Source organism: Pongo pygmaeus, chromosome 10 (genome assembly GCF_028885625.2).
Source record: "Pongo pygmaeus isolate AG05252 chromosome 10, NHGRI_mPonPyg2-v2.0_pri, whole genome shotgun sequence".
Taxonomy (NCBI): Eukaryota; Metazoa; Chordata; class Mammalia; order Primates; family Hominidae; genus Pongo; species Pongo pygmaeus.
Genome location: NC_072383.2, coordinates 64305163 through 64324554, shown reverse-complemented (window position 1 = coordinate 64324554; position 19392 = coordinate 64305163). Strand labels below are relative to the sequence as shown.

Here is a 19392-nt window from a genome sequence, read left to right as displayed (position 1 = left end):
ATGTGGGGTCTTAAGCAAGTTACCCAACTTTTCTATACCTCAGTTGCTTCATCTGTAAAATGGGGTCATAATAATACTTGCCTCAAAGGAATATTGTGAACATTGTCTGAGCTAATCCATGAAAAAGCACCTAGCACAATGCCTAGTATATAATAAGTACTCAGTGAAAGTAGGCTACGATTATTGGCTTTATTAAATGAGAGAATGTCTATAAGTGCTCTTTGCAAAATGACAGGACATGCCAAAAATGTAACATCTTATTATTAAACTCTGGAAATACTTGCCTATCAAGTACACCACTGTAAAACAGAAAACATTTGGAGTGTACATTCAAAATAGGCAGCAGCTCTCTTCTCTGGCCTACATTATTTGTTCAACACCTTTTGCATTCATCATCCATGGCATACAGTTTTGTGCATTATCTTATATCATTTTTGTCTCTTAATTATTTTATATGTATGAAGATTTAATCCCCAGTAATAATTCAAAGTCAAGGTAAACAGTATGACCTTTAACCTGCCTGTAGCAATTGGCACAGTCTGGGAAAGCAATAGGTGGTAAATAATATCTTCCTTATTGACTTATTAATTGTGCTCGACAGTCCTAACAAATGCCCGGTAATTTTCAAAGCTCTCAATGAAGAAGTGGGTCAAAAGGTAGGTGTAGAATCCCGAAGTGCTTTCACCATACCCTGGCTTCATTTGAAACACAGATGGTACTTTGTGAAAAGTACGCTAAAGTGTCTGTGGTTATAAATTGGCCAGACACAGTAATAACTGCATCTTGCTAAAATGTCTTCTCGTACACCCAAAGTAGAATGAGGATGATGAGAGAGAATCCATTAGGGACACCTCCTGCAATAAATACTCTTTTATCTCAAGGAAAATGCTGCTGCAGTGTTCACATGGACGCTCTGGCTGATATTCCCATTCATTCATGCATTTGTTTATTCATTCATTCATGTATTAATCATTATATACCAGGCACTGTTCTAGTTGCTAGGATATATTTAGTGAGCAAGACAGGCAAAGTATATCCCTACTCTTATAGAATTCACATTCTAGTATAGACAGACAAACATTAAAAATATATTAAATAAATAAAGCTGTTTCAGACAGCAATAAGTGCCATGAAGAATGTAAAACAGTAATGAGATAGCACGGGGAGGGCAGCTCCCTCAGCCAGGGAGATCAGCAACAACTTCTCTGAGGAGGTGGCACCTCAGGTGAGACCTGAATGATGAGAAGGAGGCAGTCATACAAACAACTGGGGAAAGAATAGCAAGTGCAAAGGCCTTGAGGCAGGAAGGAACCTGACTTGTTCTAAGAGTAGACATAAGATCAGTGTGGCTAAAATATACAAATGATGGGGAGAGTGATATGGATGAAACTAGAGACATAGGCAGGGGCTGCATTTGATTCTCTTTGTAATAGTTAGCTATTCAGGCCGGGCGCAGTGGCTCATGCCTATAATCCTAGCACTTTGGGAGGCTGAGGCGGGCGGATCACCTGAGGTCAGGAGTTCCAGACCAGCCTGGCTAACATGGCAAAACCCCATCTCTACCAAAAATACAAAAATTAGCTGGGCGTGGTGGTGGGCACCTATAATCCCAGCTACTGGGAAGGGCGAGGTGAGAGAATCGCTTGAACCTGAGAGGCAGAGTTTGCAGTGAGCTGAGATTGCACCATTGCACTCCATCCTGAGTGACAAGAGTGAAACTCTGTCCCCCAAAAAAAAGATAACCTGTTCAAACAGGAGTGGCATGATCTAACTTATGTATTTAGAAGGCCACCCTAGCTGTGTTGTGGAAGGTGGGTATGCAGGAGATGTGTTGGGAAGCCATGTCTGAAGGTGTTACAGTGGTCTAGAGAAGGAGGTGGCAGCTTGAAGTAGGAAAGTGGAGAGAGAGGGGGAATCCAAACCACAAACAGGGCAGTTGAGTAGAAGGAGCAGGCCAGATGGTTTAGGGTAACAAAATTATAGTGGCTATGAAAGTTTCTGCTGCAGATTTCTGAGAAATTCTCTAAACTTAAGTGTCCAGTGAGTGAAATTTGTTGAGTGAAAGATAAATTTATTTCCTTTAAAAGATACTTTATTGTTGGCATGTAAATGGAAAAGTAGACAAATCAATATACTCTGAACTCATTTGTTTTTATTCTGTGTGTCAGCACCATGCTAAGCACCGTATTTGCCTAATTCTCAATATCCCTGTGAGGTAGATGATTTCATGATCTCCATTTGAAGTATGAGGAAATTCAGGTTTAGAGTGGCTGAGTAGCTGGCCAAGGTCATATAGAGAGGAAGTGCTGGAGGCAGAGCTTAAACCCAGGTCTGCTTCACCCCGCAGTGATCTGTCCATGCTAGTGCTTTTTTTTTTCATGTCCTGTTTCATTCTAGAAAGGATGCGAATTGACCAATTCAGCTGGCATCACAGTTGATGTAACTTAAGTTCTTTTCTAAATGACTCTCCTTTCAATGCATAGAGTATTTCACCTCTCTACATATTCACTTGTAAGACACCTAACAAGTGTCTTACTTGTAAGACACTTGTAAGACACCAAAATCATGAAAGTAGAAGGAGATATAAATTCATATGTTAAGTCAGGCATGGTGGCTTATGCCTTAATCCCAACAACTCAGGGCTGAGGTGGGAGGATCACTTGAGACCAGCTTGGGCAACATAGGCAGAACCTCATTTCTACACAAATAAAATAATAAAAAATTAGCTGGGCGTGGTGGCGTGGGCCTGTAGTGCCAGCTACTCAGGAGGCTGAGGCGGGAGGATTGACTGAACCCAGGAGTTCAAGATTACAGTGAGCTATGATCACACCACTACACTCCAGCCTGGGTGACACAGCAAGACCCCATCTCTAGAAAAATAAAATAAGTTCATATGTTATTTTGAGTTCTTTAAGATTATTAAATGAAAAACTTCATATCAGACATAATAACAAACATTATCTTGCTCATATTTCAGAACACTGGGTGGAATATCAAATCTTAATATTGAAACTAGAATGGAAACATGATAAAGATTTTCTAAAACATAAAAGGGATGGCAATTTGAAATTTTAGTAAAGTTTGATATAAACTTTATTCAAATTTTATGGCATCAAGGAAATATCAAAACATGAAATATTTTAATAATTATTTCTAATGTAAATATGCTTTTTCAAAAAATCATAAAATACAGAGACTTTTATCTTCTCCTTATTAGTCAAGATACAGATAAGATTCTGATACTGATAGATGATTAGAGTGGTTTATTGTTGAGGAAAATCAAGTCCAAGTGATGGATTGTAGTGCGATTAAAATGTCAGAGCAGTAAATTCTGATGTGTGACTAGTAAACCACTTGAGTCATGCACCAACGTGACTTATTGCTCCTTCTTTTCTTTTTCTCAAAACAAGTGCTACTAACTGGCCAAGATTTGCAAATCTTTAATTGCTAATTGTGTGCCGTAGATCTTTGAGGGGCTGACTTTTAAGTTTAAAAAAAAAAAATGTTCTTAATCTCTGCTGCAAAGCACCGAGGGAGATTAGAAATTGATTCAATAGTCATCTTAAAAGAAGAAAAAATGAGCTGAGGAAAGATATGCATTATTCTTGGGAAGATAAAAAGTTTACATCCTTTATGTTAATCATCTATTTTGCTGACCACTGAGAAAAGGGCAAAGCCAAGTAGATTTGTTTTTATTTGCAAGCAGCTTTCTTTTTTGTTATACTTTTAATTTGGGCAATTCAGTTATTTTTCCTCTTTTTTGGTTCTTTGTTTGTTCGTTTGTTTTTCTTATTTCTCATCATCACTTCATATGGGCAGTGAAAATTCAGAGGAGCGACAGGCAACTTACCTGGGATTCCTGGGCCAGCAACCACAGCAGCCTTCACACCAACCATCACTATAACACGTACCACCCTGACCATTGCAGAGTACCAGCCCTGACATTCCCGAAAGCACCTCCTCCAAACAGCCCTCGTAATGTTCCGCGCTTTCTCCTCCTGGTCTTTTATTTCAATTATATTTTTCTCACACTTTCCTTTTCTCATCTTTGGCTTCATGGGTGTTGTTTTTTCTGTTTCTTATAGTAGCAATTTATCATTTCTGACATCTCCCAGGTTTTTTTCTTTTCCATCAGAAAGCATTTGTTGTTAGGAAAGGATGTAAATGTTCAGAATGCTTTATATGTGGCTCAGGAAGTAACAGTTCAGAATATCATACAGAGACAATGTTCTCAGGTCTTCTTTGTATATGTGGAATCACTTACAAAATTCATGTCAGAAAATATCTATGAAAATGAGATTATGTTTCTGATGCATTGAGTTGTTCATGGACAAAGTTGTTCTTTTGTTTGTTTAAAGCAATTCTCGTAGAGTCTCTTTGTGTTCCTATGAGTTTATAAAGAGCCTGCTGCCCCTCAGCATTTGTAGGCTCTTGTAAAGCATTGTCTCATGCTCCTGAGAGCTGGCCTCTGTCTGGCTGGGGTCCTTCCTAGCCATTGCTATCCATCATGTGTGTCTTTCTGGACTGTTACTGGTTGGCAAGTGTGGCGGGCTCACAGCTCACCTGAGAGTGCTCTGTGCAACGTCTTCACTCTCTTGCAGCAGCTTTGGTGTCTTCATCCTTCTCTCCTACCTCCATGAGTGCATACAGCCTGAGTTCCCTGAACATGGGGACTCTACCTCGAAGCCTCTACTCCACCAGCCCACGTGGAACCATGATGAGGAGGAGACTGAAAAAGAAAGACTTCAAAAGCTCATGTAAGTGAAATGACAGCCAATGGCATTTGGCCTGGAAAAAACCTGTGGGCATTGGAGCCTTGGAAATACTGAAATTGTGGGAAGAGTGTTTCACAGTTGCCTAAGTGATCAGGTAGATGCTGAGCAGCTAACAGCTTTGTGCCAAAGACCATTGACATGATACCAGTATCTGGCAATGACTGCACCCCAATATAACTTCAGACTGAATTCATTCATACTACCTTTGCCTACAACTTTTTATTTGAGATTTGAGATTTTTCTTGATCTTTTGATGTCATAACATACCCAAAGATATGATTTGTCCTTTAAGACTCCTTTTATTATATTCTGGGTGGCTTTGGACATGAAACCTTTTTTCTTAGTTTCTTACTCACTCTAAAGAAATTTTGTGAAAACGATGCTCCGCTTTTGATAAATGTAAGATTCTCATGCATTCGTTTAATGTTGTCATAAATTTCTTACTAAATTATATTTTGTTGCCCTCCTCCCCAAAACAATGAAAAATATGAACATTCCTTTTTAAACTATATCTCATTCCCCAAGACTCCAATACTTTTTCCAGAAGCCTACCCCACTGGTAATCAGTGATCTAACATATATTTCTTATTGTCCACTCCAGCCTAAGGAAGATTGGAAGGACACTCAGCTTTACAATAAGCATCCTAAAGTCTAGGAAATTCAACCATGATTCTCGTAAAAATGATCTGGGCAGCCAAACACGATATAGACTAAGCAAGACTAGGAAGATGTAGTTGGCTACTTGCTTTGGGATAGCTGGTTGTCTGAATAGAGGGGTAAAAAGGGTGATTGAATGCCTTAAAAAGAAAGAAATAGAAATCACTCCTACATTTATCGTTTCTGTTGGGGAAGATTGTTCTCTCTTATCATGATCACATAACTTGTGGAAGAAGAGAAGACTGAGCTTTCTAACTAGACCTATTCATAGTCTAGAGAGTCTGTTTCTTGTTCTGTATCCCTTTTGATGGCCATGATTATGATTCCTACAGAGAAATTTAAAGAAGATGGGATCTCTTCTTGTGCTCACCATGGGAATAAAAATAAGGAACATCCCTAAGTTACCTAAATAAAACCAAAACCAGATACTTCACAGCTGGTACGGACTTATTGGCTTTTCAGCTTGTTTGCAAGAGATTCATCCCCAGGAGGATCTCTCTCCAGTCTCACCAGGGCCACCCTAAGTGCCCAAGACCAGCCATCACCCACACTGGGAACTAGTTTCTTCATGATACAGGAAACTGAAGCTTTCCCTACAGTGGACTCCATTGCATAAGACAGGGTCACCACTGTGGTTTGTACATGATTTAGACTTGCATATACTTTTACCTATAAGGAGATTTGTCATCTTTGGTATATGAAAATGATAGTAAAATTGAAATTAGGGAAGTGGAAGATTAAGTTTAGTCAAAATGAGAACAAAGTGCTCCTAGAGTCCCATATGTTTTTTAGCTGACACTAGAATAAATTATTTACTCTTGGAAGAAACTAGTTGAATGCAATACAGTGTACTGGTTATAAGCCTAGACTCTGGAACCAGGCTACCTGTGTTCCATCCCAGCATCATTACCTTCTAGCTGTAGGACCCTGAGCAACTTCCATAACCTCTCTATGCCTCAACTGAAAATAGGGAAGATCACTTCATTGGGTAATTGTGAAGATTGCATGAGGTATGCCTTGACTGAAAATAGGAAGAATTACTTCATTGGGTAATTGAGATTACATGAGATTGCATGTGTATTTGTGTTTAGAACAACACCTGGTAAATAGTAAGCACAATTTAATTGTTAGCTATTTTGAATAGTTTGTGTTAACTGTCATCTACCTAAATATGAATTGTCAAGTGAGAAAATCTTTTGACATTGCTCTCAAACTTCCGTCTTTTTCACGAGGGGTACATTTTAGCATAATACATAGATCTTGAGTCTTCCATATAATGCCTTCAGGGTTTGTGGTGGGTATTTGTATATGAATTCTTTTAAACAGATAATGGCTTTGTGTGTAGTACTCCTCAGTGACAAAAACAGGCTAACAGCACTCAGCAGGGAAGAGCAATTAAAATGAATTCATTAGTGTTCGTACTTCTGCTTCAAAGGCTAGTATTTGTGTTAGGTAAGACTTGCTATGTTGATTAGGGACATTAGTGAATACAAACGAATGATGTTTGGCTATCTCAGGTTGATATTTACAGATCTTAAATTTTGTAGTAGGAAACAAAGCTGAGGCAGTGCTGTCACTGATATGCATAACCAACTCATAAATTCTCTCTTGAATCAGGACATTGTTCTTCAACATGGTAGAAATATAAACAGAAACCTGTTTCAATACATTTCTAGTTGTTTGTGTTTGCTGTAGGCATTAGCCACTAGAGCACCACTCACAATATACATACCAGAATGTTCATAAATGTGTCTCAGGAGATCATACATTTTATATTTTATTCAAACAATAAATTCCAAAATGCTATGAACTTTTACTCACACTTCAAAAAGACCTGAAAAAATGATAGCATTGCAAAGGTTTGTTTTGTTTTTTTTGTTTTTTTTTTTTAATGAGGACTTTTTTCTTTTCTTTTATTGCATAGGTTTGGTATGGTCACATTAGATGTAAAGGTCTTCCCAAATAACTGATAATAAAAGTTTTATTGCCACTCTTAGTATACCATGGTTTATTTCCACCCCTTTATTTATGTCTTTATCCTGTGCCACCATTTGCTGCCCGCTTTGTAATACGTATGTTTCTATAGCAACCAGGCCATTTGTATAGATGGTGAATCATGGCAAAAGTCACAAATACAATAAAAAGCCTCTTTGCTGTATTGGTAATGACTTGAGGCCAGAGTTTGCAAAACAGAAAATGCTCATATGTATTTCCAATGCCAAGGAAGGAGATGCCCAGAAAAAAAATGAAATCTTCTCACATGAAAATTAAAACATTCTGTATCACTGATCAAAGAGGAAATACAAGAAGTCTGTATATAGTGATGTGTTACAAGTATTAAAACAGGAAGGTGTCATGTTTGTTTCATGGGAAAATAACGAATACAGCACACATTAGGCTTTGACGAGTGTCACAAGGCCCTGGAGACATTGCTAAGCCATATCATAGAGGGAGCCCTCTCATCTCCTCTGCTGGAATCTTACTGCCCTTTCCCTGGCTGCCTGTGCTGCCTCTTTTTCTGCCAGAGGCCAAGTCTCCTTCCAGAACTTCATCATCTCCCTGTAACAACAGCATGGCTGAGCAACAGATCTAGCTAGTTTGCCCTGCTTTCTGTTCCCTGCCACTGTACCCTGGGCCAGTGTAGAGACTCTGTCTCTTCCCAGTCTGCCTGAATTGCAGCAAAGAGTAGAAGTTAGAGCACATTTCCAGAATGGTCTTTGCTGCTTTTGTCATCAGTAGTAACTACTACTAGAGAGAGTGCCATTGAAAAGAGCTGAAGGAAAGAAAATGAAAAAACATAACAACTTTTCTGGTCCCTTCCATTGACCTGGGAACAAAGAATGAAAGATAAAGGCAGCTACTGGTAAGCTTATATAAGTGACCATTCAGGGAGCCCTGGAAGGGGATACCCTAAGAACTGTCCTGACACCATCATTTGGACAAAGGAGCTGTTGGCCACCTCTACTGCGTTCCTGAACCAGATCACATGATACACATGTGTTAGGTCTATGGCAGGTTGACTATAGTGTGAGACACTTTAGTGAGACAGAAGTCTTAGATTACAGGATCAACAATAAAAACACATTATTCCTTGGGAGGCTGAGGCGGGTGGATCACTTGAGCCCAGGAGTTTGAGACCAGTTTGGGCAACATGGTGAAACCCTGTCTCTACAAAAAAGAGAAAAAAAAAATCAACCAGATGTGGTGGCACACACCTATAGTCCCAGCTACCTGGGGGGCTGAGGCAGAAGGATCGCTTGAGCCCAGAAGATGGAGGTTGCAGTGAGCCAAGATTCTGCCATTACGCTCCAGCCTGGGCAACAGAGTGAGAGCCTATCTGAAAAAAAAAAAAAAAAACAGATTATAGTAATAAATCTTTGGGGTCCTTAGTTCTCTATATTTTTTAAATGCTTCTCATAGCTGATAGGAAATCTTGCAGCCTTCTAAATTAAATAAGCATTTAGTAAATTTTTAAAGTTTTGGAGGTGTTTTTGGCTCCCTCTGCCCTTTCTTACACTAGTAAGAACAAGAATTGACAAAAATACAGTCATTCCCTACAAATCTGAAGAGTTGTGAACAGAACCGTCCATGTGAGAATGGGAACAGGCCAGAGCAGGCACAAATCCCGAACACAACCTCGGCATACACCAGTTAGCAGGATTCAAACATAGGGTGTCAGGAATTTAGTCATTTCCATCTTCACCTTGAGGAGTAGGCAAGCCTCAGCCAAAGCCGGTAGCTTGTAGCAATGACGACTGAATACCTTGCGAAAGCATCTGCTACTGGAGAAAGAATTCACCATCTACATTTTCAACTGACAGGAATATTCACCTTCATTTTCTTTTGCTGGCTGACCACATTAGTGAAGCAGGATAATCAAGCTGATTTTTTTCTCCTCCAAGTTAATATTGCTTTTTTTCTTTTAGTTCCTTATCTTTAAATCTACAATATATCTTTTTCATATCTGGTAATAGTATTCAAAACTTTTATATAATATATATATAATTATATAATTATATAATTTATAATTTATATAATTATAATAATTTATATAATAATTATATAATATATTATATAATATATAATAAAAATTATATATAAATATATATAATATATAATCAATATATATAATTTCAAATTAAATTTTGCTCTTTGTCAAATAAAAGTTTCCAATATGTCAGAGGACTTTCAGAGTTAATTATAAAATCATAAATTATTTATTATAATGCTATATGTATAATATAAATTATAACTATATAATTATAAAACCAATACATAATACATAAATTTATTTTAAATCCTAAATTCAATTTTCTAAGAATTTTTATCATCTCAACTTGCCTCCAAATAGAGCTTATAAATTTAATAATATTCACATTAAATTAGTACTTATTTTCGAAACCTTCTAGAGAATAAAATTATTCAACTATCTTCTCTGTTTCAAAAAATATAGCAAGTCTTTCCTTTGAGAAGGCTTCACTATATCTAATATAATCTCACCTGTTACTATTAAAGTGACCTCTTTTTTCTTGGCTCTTTCTTTTTTTTTTTTTTTTTTTTTGAGACGGAGTCTCACTCTGTCACCCAGGCTGGAGTGCAGTGGCGCGATCTCTGCTCACTGCAAGCTCTGCCTCCCGGGTTCACGCCATTCTCCAGCCTCAGCCTCCCGAGTAGCTGGGACTACAGGCGCCTGCCACCAGGCCCGGCTAATTTTGTTGTATTTTTAGTAGAGACGGGGTTTCACCATGTTAGCCAGGATGGTCTCGATCTCCTGACCTCGTGATCTGCCCGTCTTGGTCTCCCAAAGTGCTGGGATTACAGGCCTGAGCCACCGCGCCTGGCTCTTGGCTCTTTCTTAGTGAAAATGGTAAACAGCTGCCTTAAAGTTTCTGAAACAGCTTTTAACTCCAATTAAGTAGTCCGATAATCTATATCAAATTGTGATCTCAAATGGAAAAAAAATTAATATGAACCTATAAGAGTCACAGAAAGTAAAGGATTCCTGATTAAGTCCAAAAAGCTTCACCTAGAAGATAAGTGGAAGTTACCTGCCAAATAGGTGATGCTGTAACATGATACTCTCATCTTCTGCGAGTAATAACTGAAATGCAACATACTCTCCAGATCCTTATTGACAGGAAATGGTGTCTCCCAGTGGTTTGGTACCACTGATAGCAAAAATTATGATCTGGAGAGTAATCACGGTACACTCTACATGAGCGAAACCACACTAGAACATGTGATCTAAATTAATACATGACAGTCCATGTGTCAGACCTGACAATTGCAAACTTCCACCTGTAAGAAGCGTAGAGTTGGAGGCTATCTTCACCCCCCACTGCAGGCTATGTTAACCTTAATCCAGCTGAGACAGAATGAGGATGGTGCTTCTTAAGAAAAGTCGATTTTTTTTTCTTACTCCTCCTAGACAAATGATCTACTTCACCCTCCCTTGCCCCATCAGCTGCAATTATCTGGGTCCTGAAGAATGACTTCTAGTTCCTTATGGTAACTCAGCAGCATCTATGAGAAGTGTTGTTTCCTAAAAGGAATATGTAGATGACATCCCAAAACTTGATTCATTCCTCATTTATTCAGCATTTATTGAATGTTTCAGGCATTAAGATTTCAGAGATTTAAAGAGCTGGTTCCAACCTTTCAAAAACTCAGGGTCAGGTGGAGAGAAACAGGCAAATAGAGACCTGATAAATGCTGAAACGGGACCATGTATTAGAAATGTGGAAATGCAGAAAAGCAAGTACCTAATTCTGCCTGGATAAAACAAAGAAAAGGATCCAGAGCAAGAGCTGAGTGGCAGAGGGCACAGTATATATGAAGACACAAAGGTGTGTCAAGAGGGTTGGGGCACATGGCACATGAAGGGATCACAGAGAAACGGGAGAGTGGATGGGCAAGAGAAAGGAACTGATGAAGGGTCCTATGTGCTCTGCTAGAATTGAAAAGTTTGTTCTACAGGAAACAGGAAGCTATTGAAAATGCAAAACGGGGCAGGGGTTACCCTTGCATGTTAGAAAGGCTACTCTAGCAGCAATTGGAGGCTGTTAGCATAAAACAAGAGGCAGGGTCATTAGTTAGAAGTCTATCCAGTATTGTACACTGGTGATGATGAGGCCTCGCTCTGTAGTAGTGGCAATAAGAAAGGGAAGAAGATTCACTCAATTTTGAAAACATTGAGTTTGAGGGGCCAATGAGACAGTTTGTGGATAGGATATCCATTGAGTAGGGAAATCCATTACTGGAGTTTGACAGAAACTAAAGAGAAAGAGTTGAGAAGATACATGCAGAGTAAATAAGTTGGGGCCTCATCATATCAGGAAAGTTTGACAGGAGGTTCATCTGGAAATAATATGTAGGTAATATTTTGCATGTAAGGACCCAGAAATAAGTACATTAGAATAATTCAAATAAAAAATAATGAAAGCCCAAATTGAGGTACTGAAATTAATAAGGGAAAAGAGGATTTTTGTAAGATATATTTCAGTGGTCATCCAGAAAGGATTTAGCAATGGATAGAATTTGAGACAATGGGGAGTTGTGAATTAAAACTACTTTGAGATTTTAAGCCCAGAGGGCAATAAACATGATGGTCCTGTTCACAGAAATAGTAGTGGCAATGGGAGAGGGAAGAGGATTCGCTCAGTTTTGAAAACATTGAGTTTGAGGAGCCAGTGAGAGAGTGTGTGGATGGGATACCCATCAAGGAGGGAGATCCATTACTGGAGGTTGACAAAAACAAGAGAAAGAGTTGAGAAGATACATGCAGAAGACATGTAGGCATGAATGAGGGAAAGAGTGAGAGTAGAAAAGACTTGGAGGATGGAACTGTGCACTGGAATGCGGAGGGAGGCAAAGCAACTGGCTGGGGCTGAAAAAGTAAGACACTCGAAACAAACCTTCATCAAAACCAAGCAAACAATTTTAGAAAGCAAGGGACGGTCCTAAAGCTGGTCGCCAGCTAGAACAGATGAGGCCATTGATTTTAGAAGTCAGAAGTCATAGGTGAGAGCAGTTTCAGTAAATGGTGAAGGCAGAAGCCAAGTTTTTAGCAGCTTCAGAATCAGTACACATCTATAGACAGAAGTCAGAAAGCTGGGGGAGTGAGCAGAAAAGTTTGGAAAAGCAGCAAGAGGCAAATTTTTTCATGGCACAAAATCATGGGGGGTGGAAAGGGATAGTATTAAAAACACTGAAAGGGGGAATTAGTCTTGAAATGGAAGGAAGGATACAACCTCCTGTAGTGGAGGAAAAAAGGAAGAGGGAACTAATGATAAAGAGAAATTGAGGCTAAACAGAATGTTGTTTAAGGAACTCTCGTCAAAGGGTTGCATCTTTTCAGTCTTATAGGAAATGAGGAGTAACATTTGACCATGATTTAGGGTAGAAACATTTGAGACAAATCCTTTGTGGAATGAAACAAGGTGTCAAAATATCACACAACAAATAATTTAAGGACCTAATAGCATTGTGAATTTGTAGTGACTTTTCCTAGCACCCTTCAGCAACTTAGTAACAACAGTGGAGTTGACTGGGCATTACCATAGAGGATAAGGTACTAGGGTATAGAAAAATCCCATGAGGTTTAAGAATCTTCGAGCCTGGGAGATGCATTATTAAAATACTCACCAGGGGTCCAGGCAGAGTGTGGGGAAAATGATGCCAGCAAAACCAGTGGGCGAAGACAATGGCTTTCCACCTGCACTTGCCGGATCTCCACATGAGGCCAGGGAAATCCTCAGGGGTCTCCCATTCCCAAATCAACTACAGTAGCTGTTTTTATCTGGAATACAAAGGTGTCCCTTATATGTTTTCATTTTAAGGGGGAAAAATCTATTGCTAAAATATTGTTGGAAAACCAATAGACTCAGGAGACAAATGAGAGGGAATGGGACTGAAAATCATAAAGAGGAGACAGATTGCAGGAAGTGGGAGAGATGGCTAATAAAGGGTATGTGATCAACAAGGGGCATTCAGATATTGAGATCTTGAAGATCTATTCATTTTGAAGGAAGATGGAGACCACCGTAGGGCTCTGCTGGCAGAGAGTGGAAGTAGGGTGGTATTGCTAGGAACTGACACAAAGAGAGTTGAAGAAGCACAAAGCCAGCTTGCTAGAAGGTTATCATCATAATGTCAAAGAGGCAGAGGACAAGGAAAAGCTATAGGTTAGAGGAGGCAGACTAAGAGGCAAGTCCTGAAGTCGTGAAGAAAAGGGGGAGAATTTTGAAAAAGTAGATTATGGGCTTGAAAATGAGACAGAGCAGAAATAAGTACAGAATATGGAATTTTAAATAGGAGTAATTGAATCAATGTACTGTATGTGGAGAGCAAGGGGTATTATGAACCTGTCTTCCTGCCACTTGTAGAGGGAGTAAAAGAAAATGGCTTTTGGAGAGGGTTATGAAGTATATGGTGTTATCAGGTTTTAGTTAAAGGGGGCCAGACTCTTTCTGGAGGAAGACTCAGTGCAGCATAGGACCTGCAGGCAGAGGCTGTGCTCACAGAGAGCACAGGTGGCCCAGCTCCAATGGGCAGGGCTGAGAGAAAGACATGGAGGAGTGGAGCAGCCCTTTCATGAGTTCAGAATGGAAATAAGATGGAGATATCTGCTGGAAGGTGTAGATGAATATCAGAGAGATAAATGAAATAGGAGAAATAATAGGAAATAAATGAAATACAACAACATAGACTAGAAACCCAGTGGGAAAGAGCAAGGGCTGAAGAGACCAAACTCTGGGGTGGTGGTGGCAGGGGCAGCAGGAGGAATGTACAGAATTTAAACAACGTCATCGTGCCAACCCAACACTAGATTAAGGTTGAGGACCAGCACAGCCTCACCACTCCAGGGGCCAGATTTAGATTATTTCTTCAAAGCTGAAGGTAGGATTATTTAAAAGTCACAAAGCCCAGATGCAAATGGCTAAAGTGGAAAAAACATGAGACCAGCTAGCTCAACTCCCTTTTTCTTAGATAGGATATAGACACACAAAGAGACAAAATGGCCTACCCCAAGGTTCCCCAGCTGGTGCTCAGTGATAGAGCCAGGACTAAAACCCATGTAACCTGACCCTAAGGCCATCCTCTTAAAGTCCCCACAATGATCCCTGGTTTGAGGAGTAGGGAGCCAGGGTGCAGGGATACACTGATGTTATTATAGAAATGTGATGAATATTGAGAGATTCATTTATCTTTTTCAACTCTTGCTAAACCAGAGGCCATAATTTAACCTCCCACCATTGCCATTCAGTTTTCATGCAGAGACACGATCTATTTTGGAAATGCTGGTATTCCTGGTGCTTGCTCCAACCTAAAGTCAGTATTTGCTGTTTGTTCCTCTAGTGTCCTTAGCCTCCAGCACAGTAGGATTGGCTGGGCAGGTTGTTCACACAGAAACCACAGAGGTTGTGCTGACGGCAGATCCTGTCACAGGATTTGGGATCCAACTGCAGGGCAGTGTGTTTGCCACAGAAACTCTCTCTTCTCCACCTCTGATTTCCTATATTGAAGCTGACAGCCCAGCAGAGAGGTGAGACACTTTCTTTCACAGCATCATTTTCTGCTCTGCGTTTCTGGTACCTGCTATCTTTGAATGGCTAGTAAATTATGAAACATTGCTCAATGCAGGAAATGCAAGATGTGATGAACTCTTCTGACAATAAAATTTTATGTTTTTGATCAGGTTTGAAAAGAGTAATGAGCATGGATGCCTTTAACTAGCAGATTTTGTCCATCAAGAGACTAGAAGCTATATTAATTAAAAAGGAGAAAAATCCATAAATAAACATATCCTGAAGTTCAACTTCAATAGTTTCTGCCATGGGGGAATATACATTCATCATTACTAAATATTGGTTTGGATCAGATTCTAACAATACCATGATTATGAATTATTAATTACTTCTCTGGGATACTTCAGGATTCCCCTGCTCACAATTATAACCGTGAACTGCAACAACACACGACGTTGAATTTGATCTGTATGATGCCCACAGCATTGAATAAGCAAGACCAAATTATGATGCTATTTTGCAAGGATCGAGCAAGGTAGATTTGGCAAGCTCAGCTTGGTAATTATTTACTCCATCTACAACCTCTCACATGTGGTTCTAAATTAGATGTGGGGTGCTACAGATTGGAGACAGAGTGATGGCCATCAATGCAATTCCAACAGAAGACAGCACCTTTGAAGAAGCCAATCAGCTCCTCCGAGACTCTTCAATCACTAGCAAGGTCACACTGGAAATCGAGTTTGATGTTGCAGGTATGATCATATCATCTCAAGTCAGTGACAGAGTCAGGAGTGGACTGCATGTGAGTTATATTGGTTATGTGACAGAGAGGAAACTATTTTATATGCTGAACATGCTTTTGTTTAGGAGGTTTGGGGTCATTTTGAATTGAGCATTGTTTTGGATTATTCCTTAAAATGTCACCACAAGAACAAATGAAAATAAATGTGACAAATTGAATAATAGCCACAACTATAGAGGCGATAAAAATAAATCATGTGGCCTTCATTCTTCCTTTCTTCTGTATATTAGAGAAACCATATTCTTCAGTCACAGAGACAAGTAAAGCCTCTCTTTGACCCTTCACACTGCAAAGAACACATGAAACTTCTTTTGAGAGCAATGAAAATTCCCTAAGTGTATTTAAAGAAGCCCAGTTGGCAAATATTTAGTTTTTAATGTTAAAGAGAAATGACAGCAGATACTTGTTAAAAATGACAAGGAAGACTTTTATTGGAAACTACTGCAGTAAGGGGTCAAGAATATTGCAGTAGGCCAGGCATGGTACCTCATGCCTTTAATCCCAGCACTTTGGGAGGCCAAGGCAGGTGGATCACCTGAGGTCAGGAGTTCAAGACCAGCCTGGCCAACTTGATGAAATCCTGTCTCTACTAAAAATACAAAAAATTAGCCAGGCATGGTGGCAGGCACCTGTAGTCCCAGCTACTTGGGAGGCCGAGGCCGGAGAATCGCCTCAACCCGGGAGGCGGAGGTTGCAGAGAGCTGAGATCACACCACTGCACTCCAGTCTGGGCAATCTGGGCAACAAGAGCAAAACTCCACCTCAAAAAAAAAAAAGAAAAAAAAAATATTGCAGTAGGGGAGAGAGATTGAACCCAACTCCAAATATAGCCAGAGCAGTTGGGAATTTATAGCAAGACGACAAAGTGAAGAGGAGGGAGTCATTTAATGGAAAATTACTAAAAGGAACTTGATTAAATATCAAAGGTGGGGGGCAAAGGGGATTCTCCCTAAACTGACTCAGCACAGTTCTTGCTAAAATTGGGCTCCCAGCCCAAAAACAAGGCATAATCAAGAAGAGGGCTCCAGGGAGCCAAACTGAAGTTTGGTTATAGGCAGAGTCCTGATCAGTAGCTAACAGGTGTGTGAATTTTAGAGACTGGTGCTAGTTCCCATTTAAGAAAATTGTCTTCACACAGTGAAAGACTACCTCACAGACCCAATAACCCTTATCAATTAGTAAAGATATAGCTTGTGGACTCAGGGATCACCTTATTCCAACAAATATTTACTATTTACCATGGGCCAGTTATGCCCCTACACAATGTAGATGTAATAGTAGACAAGAAAGTAAAAAAAACTTATATTTTTTAAAAAGCTTATATTGTATGAAGCTTATATTATAGCAGCATATAGAAAGTTAATTTAAAAATTAACAAATATTGCCCAGTGTGGTGGCTTATACCTATAACCCCAGCACTTTGGAGGCCAAGGCGGGAGGATCACTTGAGCCCAGAAGTTCAAAACCAGCCTGGGAAACAGGGAGACCTCATCTCTTAAAAAAAAAAACAGTTTTTAAAATTAGCCTGGCATGGTGGTGCATGCCTGTAGTCCCAGCTACTCAAGAGGGTAAGCTGAAAGGATCACTTGAGCCCTGGAGATCAAGGCTGCAGTGAGCAGTGATTGTACCACTGAACCCCAGCCTGGGTGACAGAGTGAGACCCTGTCTCAAAAAAATTAATTAATTAAAATTAACAAATATAAATTTAGAGAATAAGTGCTCTGAGGAAAACACAGCAGAATAGAGGGTTAGAGAATGACTTCAGGGGAGCTAGTTTTGTAGGCCGATGCTCTAAGGAGTGACATTTGGGCAGGGATATGAAAGCTGAGAGGGGTAAGCCTTGTAAGGCTCTCGGAAGAGGCATTCTAGGGAGAGGGAGTAGGCAGTGTAAAGACCCTAAGCCAGAACAATTAGCTTGCTGGAGAAACAACAAAAAGGGCTGTTCCTGGAACAATATAAGGGAGTTGGGTTTGGATTCGGTTTGGATGTGGTGATTAGAGGGGTTAGAGGGGTTAGAGAGACCGAGTAATGCAGTGCCTGGTAAGGAATTTAGATCACATTCCAAGTGTAATGAAGCCATGGAGCATTTTACATGGAGGAGCTAATCTGAGGAATGTTTTAGAAAGAGCCTTCTGACATAGGAGGGGAAAATAGCAGAAGCAGAAAAACCAGTTAGGAGATTGTGGCAGTTGGACAGGTAAGGCATGATAGTGGCTTGACACAGTGGTAGTGCTGGAAGTGGTGACAAATAGTGGAATTTAAGACATGGCTTGAAGCAGAGCTAATAGCACTTGTTTATGGGTTGGATATGGAAGATGAGGGAGAAGGAAGAGCATGAATGGCCCCTGAGGTGTGAGGGTGAGCAGTCAGGTAGACAGTGATGTCTTTAGCTGAGAAGACTGGAAGAGGGGAAATTTGGAGATAGGAAAAATAATTCTATTTTAGAGATGAGTTGGCAAATCCACTGCTAATACTAGAGAAGAAAGAGAAGCATGTCTCTTCCTTAATTCAAATGACAGTTATTGAGCACCTGTTACTAGGTGCTAAGCACTGTACTATTTTCAGATCATTGAAAGAGAAAATAGAAAGGATCCATATCCTCAAAGAGCTCAAAGCTAAATAGGAGAGAAAGAGCTGCTGAATGGTAAGAATAGACTTGCCAAATTTGTGTTGCCACTGGAATGCAGAAAGAAGGGCCCAGGAGAGAGTAGTGCAGGCATTACCCTGGAGCCTAGGATTCAGGATCTGGGCTGGATAGCAAAACCAAGGAATAACCAACATGGCAGTGATTGTTAAAGTCACTGGAAAAAAGGAGACCCCTAAGGAAAGAGTGGCAGTCAGAAAGGGACCAAGGAGGGGACTCTGCCTGAGGAATACTGAGACTTAAAGGGAAAAAAATGTGAGCAAAGGCGATGAAGGTATACCTTGAGAAATGAAAGGAGAACCAAAAGCAGGTGGCATTTTTGGAAGCCAAAGAAAGAATTTCAAGATGAAAGTCACTATTGATAGCTTAAATGTACTATGGAGAATTCAAGTAACATAAGGTAGGAAATGTCCCTTGGATTTGGCCATTAAGAAGAAAGACATTTCCATAGTATGAATAGATCTGAGAAGTAGGGGCAGAAGTCAGATTGCAGTGAGCTGAGGAATGAGTGGAGAGTGACAAGTACAGAGATGCTCTGCTTGCTGTCTGCTTTAGGAACTGGATTTTGGAGGAGAGTTTGGCCGGAAAAATGCACGAAGAGACTGGAGACCATTGTGGGCTCCTCTTTTGAGAACTTCTGCATTTACTTATATGCTTGTTGCTCTATTTTATATTGTATTATATCCTTTATTCAGTAGTTCTCAACTGGGGTCAATTTTGCCCCAGGGGACATTTGGTGAGGTCAAGAAATTTAGCTGTAGAGAAAGAAGAAGACAACAGATAGTGGGAGACTCAAAGTTCAGAGGGGTGTTATTTTGTTTTGTGGCTTTATTTTGTTAAGATTGGAGAGATTGAGCATGTTTGGGGCCTGACATGAATGAGGGAGAGAAGAGATAATAATGGAATCAGATCCATAAAGGAATGAGAAAGAGAAGTCCAGGACAGAAGGTAGAAGACCTCTTATGAATTTGTAGAAAAGGTTGTGAA

General features: G+C 39.8%; 1 protein-coding gene across 12 annotated transcripts in view; it reads left to right on the top strand.

The window, feature by feature from the left end:
• Window positions 1-19392, top strand: part of GRIP1 (glutamate receptor interacting protein 1) — a 721037-nt gene that overhangs the window by 608960 nt on the left and 92685 nt on the right. For 4 of the 12 annotated variants that reach the window (XM_063646480.1, XM_054443506.2, XM_063646483.1 and 1 more), the window contains exons 10-13: window positions 3820-3975; window positions 4602-4757; window positions 14790-14976; window positions 15566-15711. In XM_063646480.1, coding sequence (XP_063502550.1) covers window positions 3820-3975; window positions 4602-4757; window positions 14790-14976; window positions 15566-15711 — 645 coding nt within the window. The remainder of the gene's footprint in view (window positions 1-3819; window positions 3976-4601; window positions 4758-14789; window positions 14977-15565; window positions 15712-19392) is intronic. The other 8 variants (XM_054443504.1, XM_063646486.1, XM_063646487.1 and 5 more) reach the window with 3 other exon arrangements.